This window comes from Grammomys surdaster, unplaced genomic scaffold, assembly GCF_004785775.1.
Source record: "Grammomys surdaster isolate TR1022 unplaced genomic scaffold, NIH_TR_1.0 171, whole genome shotgun sequence".
Taxonomy (NCBI): Eukaryota; Metazoa; Chordata; class Mammalia; order Rodentia; family Muridae; genus Grammomys; species Grammomys surdaster.
In genome coordinates this window covers 183,580-186,627 of record NW_021604619.1, presented here as the reverse complement: position 1 = coordinate 186,627, position 3,048 = coordinate 183,580, and the positions used below count along the sequence as shown (strand labels likewise).

The 3,048-nt window shown below is 40.4% G+C and overlaps 1 protein-coding gene across 1 annotated transcript in view; it reads left to right on the top strand.

Annotated features, from left to right (window-relative positions):
- Kcnq5 (potassium voltage-gated channel subfamily Q member 5) overlaps window positions 1-3,048 on the top strand; it is a 540,403-nt gene that overhangs the window by 534,616 nt on the left and 2,739 nt on the right. Inside the window, exons 11-12 of the mRNA XM_028767237.1 lie at window positions 1,031-1,162; window positions 2,083-2,209. Coding sequence (XP_028623070.1) covers window positions 1,031-1,162; window positions 2,083-2,209 — 259 coding nt within the window. The remainder of the gene's footprint in view (window positions 1-1,030; window positions 1,163-2,082; window positions 2,210-3,048) is intronic.

Below are 3,048 nucleotides of genomic sequence, written 5' to 3'. Positions count from 1 at the left end.
GCGCGTGCGCACGAGTGTGTGTACAGATGTGCAAGTACATGTAAAGCTCAGATCAAATGCTTTCCTCAATTTCCACCCTATCTTTTGAGATAGAATCTCTCACTAATCCTGACACTTACCAATTTAGCTATGCTAGCTGGCAAGTCAGCACCAGAAATCCACCTCCCTCCACTACCCCAGCACTGAGACTGCAGGTGTATGCCACTAGAGCCAGTTTTTTTACATGAATGCCAGAGATCCAAACTCAGATTTCCTTGTGACTGTATGGCAATCAGTTTCCCAAATGAATCATCTCTCCAGTATATTCTACTTTTAAGAGATACTGTCACTCGATCTTATAGTATCTTGAATGTTTGTGGTAGCCGGGCTGTGGTGGCCCACGCATTTAATCCCAGCACTTGGGAGGCGGAGACAGGCAGATTTCTGAGTTCAAGGCCAGCCTGGTCTACAGAGTGAGTTCCAGGACAGCCAGGGCTACACAGAGGAACCGTGTCTCAGAAAAAAAAAAAAAAATGTCTGTGGTCACAAAGAATTGCACTGTAGTTTTAATTGGAGATTTCAATGGGTATTAAACAGATGTAACCCTTAATGTTTAGTTTCTTTCTTAGTGTGTGTTGCTATGCTGAAGGTGTGTCTCACATGAAATGTTCTTAATAATGCCTTCTTTAACCTCTGGCTTTTATATTGCATTACTATAGAAGCATAAAATAATTTGATACATGGGTTTTGCTTCCCAGAGTTCCATATATGTATATATATTTCAAAAATCTAGGGCAGAGTTACATATGCTAAGCAAGTCTCCCTACCACTGAGTTGTATCTTTGGCCTGAGACAGGATGATGCTAAGTTTTCCAAGCTGGCCATGTAGCCCAGGCAAATTTTGAACTTGCGATCTTTTTGCCTTGGCCTCGAGAGTAAGTGGAATTATGGATTTGTATCACTATGAGAATTTTTTATATTTGCTGATAAACGAATAGTCACTTATTTTGACAAGGTTCTGGGAAATAATATTCAATATGTATTGCTACAGAATCATGAAGTTTCATGTTGCAAAGAGGAAGTTTAAGGAAACACTACGCCCATATGATGTGAAAGATGTCATTGAACAATACTCTGCTGGTCATCTGGACATGCTATGTAGAATTAAAAGCCTTCAAACACGGTAAGCGATGGGTATGAGAACTATTTGGTGTTTCCTACAATACACATAACCTCTCAATTTTGTATTTCTGATTCATTTTTTGGTAGGCAATAGGGTGGTTGCCTTTTAACATAGATTGTATTCTTCTTTTCATGTGGGTGTTATATCAAACTTTGACAGCCTCCACATATCTTCTGGGAAATGGAGACAGTGTTAATGATGCCTCATAAGGTTGACCTGACCATTGACTAGTCAATGTGGTTTGTAACATGTAGTGACCTTGGCACTGGCTAATCAATGTTAAGGATAGGCTAACATGGCAGCTCAGTAGAACACATTACAAAAAAGCCCTAGCTTTCTTACCTGCTTATCACCCACATTATCAGGTATCAAACAAATCTTCATTGAATCTGTTCTATCGGGTGTAAAATAATCAGAATTCTGATCTCATGGTTTTATGGTAGAATTCTGAACTGACTGGTCCAAGGTGGAGACAAGATTTTTGCTTGGACAGTTTTCCTCTAGACGTTCCTTCCTACATGATTTCATATGTAATCATATATAATGCTGTGTTAAAAAAAATCATCAAGGGCTGGAGAGGTGCCTTAACTAAGAACACTTGCTACTCTTCCAGAGGACCTGAGTTCAAATCCCAGCACCAATGACAGGTGGTTCACAACTGCCTGTAACTTAAGCTCCCAGAGAATCTGACACCTCTAAAGGTACCCATACACAAGTGGCAGACACACATACACACACAAATAATACAAATAGATCTTTTCTTAAAAAGATAAGTGTATCAATTCTAAAATAGTTAACATTTTACAAATTTGTCTTTCTCTTTTTTCACTTTTTCCTTTGTTTCTTTTTTCTTTCTTTTTCTTTTCTTTTTTTTTGAGAATTGTACTTTTGCCTATAACCATATCTTCTTTGTCTGGCAGCGTTGATCAAATTCTTGGAAAAGGACAAATCACATCAGATAAAAAGAGCCGAGAGAAAATAACAGCAGAACACGAGCCAACGGATGACCTCAGCATGCTCGGCCGGGTTGTGAAGGTTGAGAAGCAGGTAGGGCTCAACCCACTAACTCACTGTCAGCTGGGATTCATTAATCAGAGCGGAATATATGCCACTTAAGTGTTAAGATTCACAATAATCTTTTCAAATTTTATTTTATGTGTGTGAGAGTTTTGCCTCATATATGTCTGTGCTCGAACTTTAGTGCCCAAGGTCAGAAGAGGATGTTGGATCTCCTGGGACTGGAGTTGTGAATGGTGTGAGCTGCCATTCCCAGCTGTGGGTGCTGGCAATCACACCCTGGTCCTTCCTTATAAGTGCCCTTAACCTGAGCTATCTCTCCAGCTCATAAAGTTAATCTTGTTTGTTTTTTTTTTTTTTTGAGACAGAGTCTCTCTACAGAGCTCTTGCTGTCCTGGAACTCACTCTGTAGACCAGGCTGGCCTTGAACTAACAGAGATTTGCCTGCCTCTTCCTCCCCAGTGCTGAGATTAAAGCCCTGTGTCACTGTGCCTGGCTTCTTAGAATCAATCCTCATGATCAGTATATGTTATAGAAATGAAATAGAGAGTGTAAATTGCCTTATGTATAGACAATGTTCTTTAAAACACCTTCGGATTTCCACTGAAGGAAAAGAAACCTTTTTTTTTTTTTTTTGGTTTTTCGCGACAGGGTTTCTCTGTGTAGCCCTGGCTGTCCTGGAACTCACTCTGTAGACCAGGCTGGCCTCAGAAATCCGCTTGCCTCTGCCTCCCAAGTGCTTAGATTAAAGGAGTGTGCCACCACCGCCGGGCTGGAAAAGAAACTTTTATCTTGTCGGTTAATACTTATCTGAAAGCTGGCTGTTCCAGGACAGCCAGGACTACACAGAGAAACCCTGTCTCAAAAAA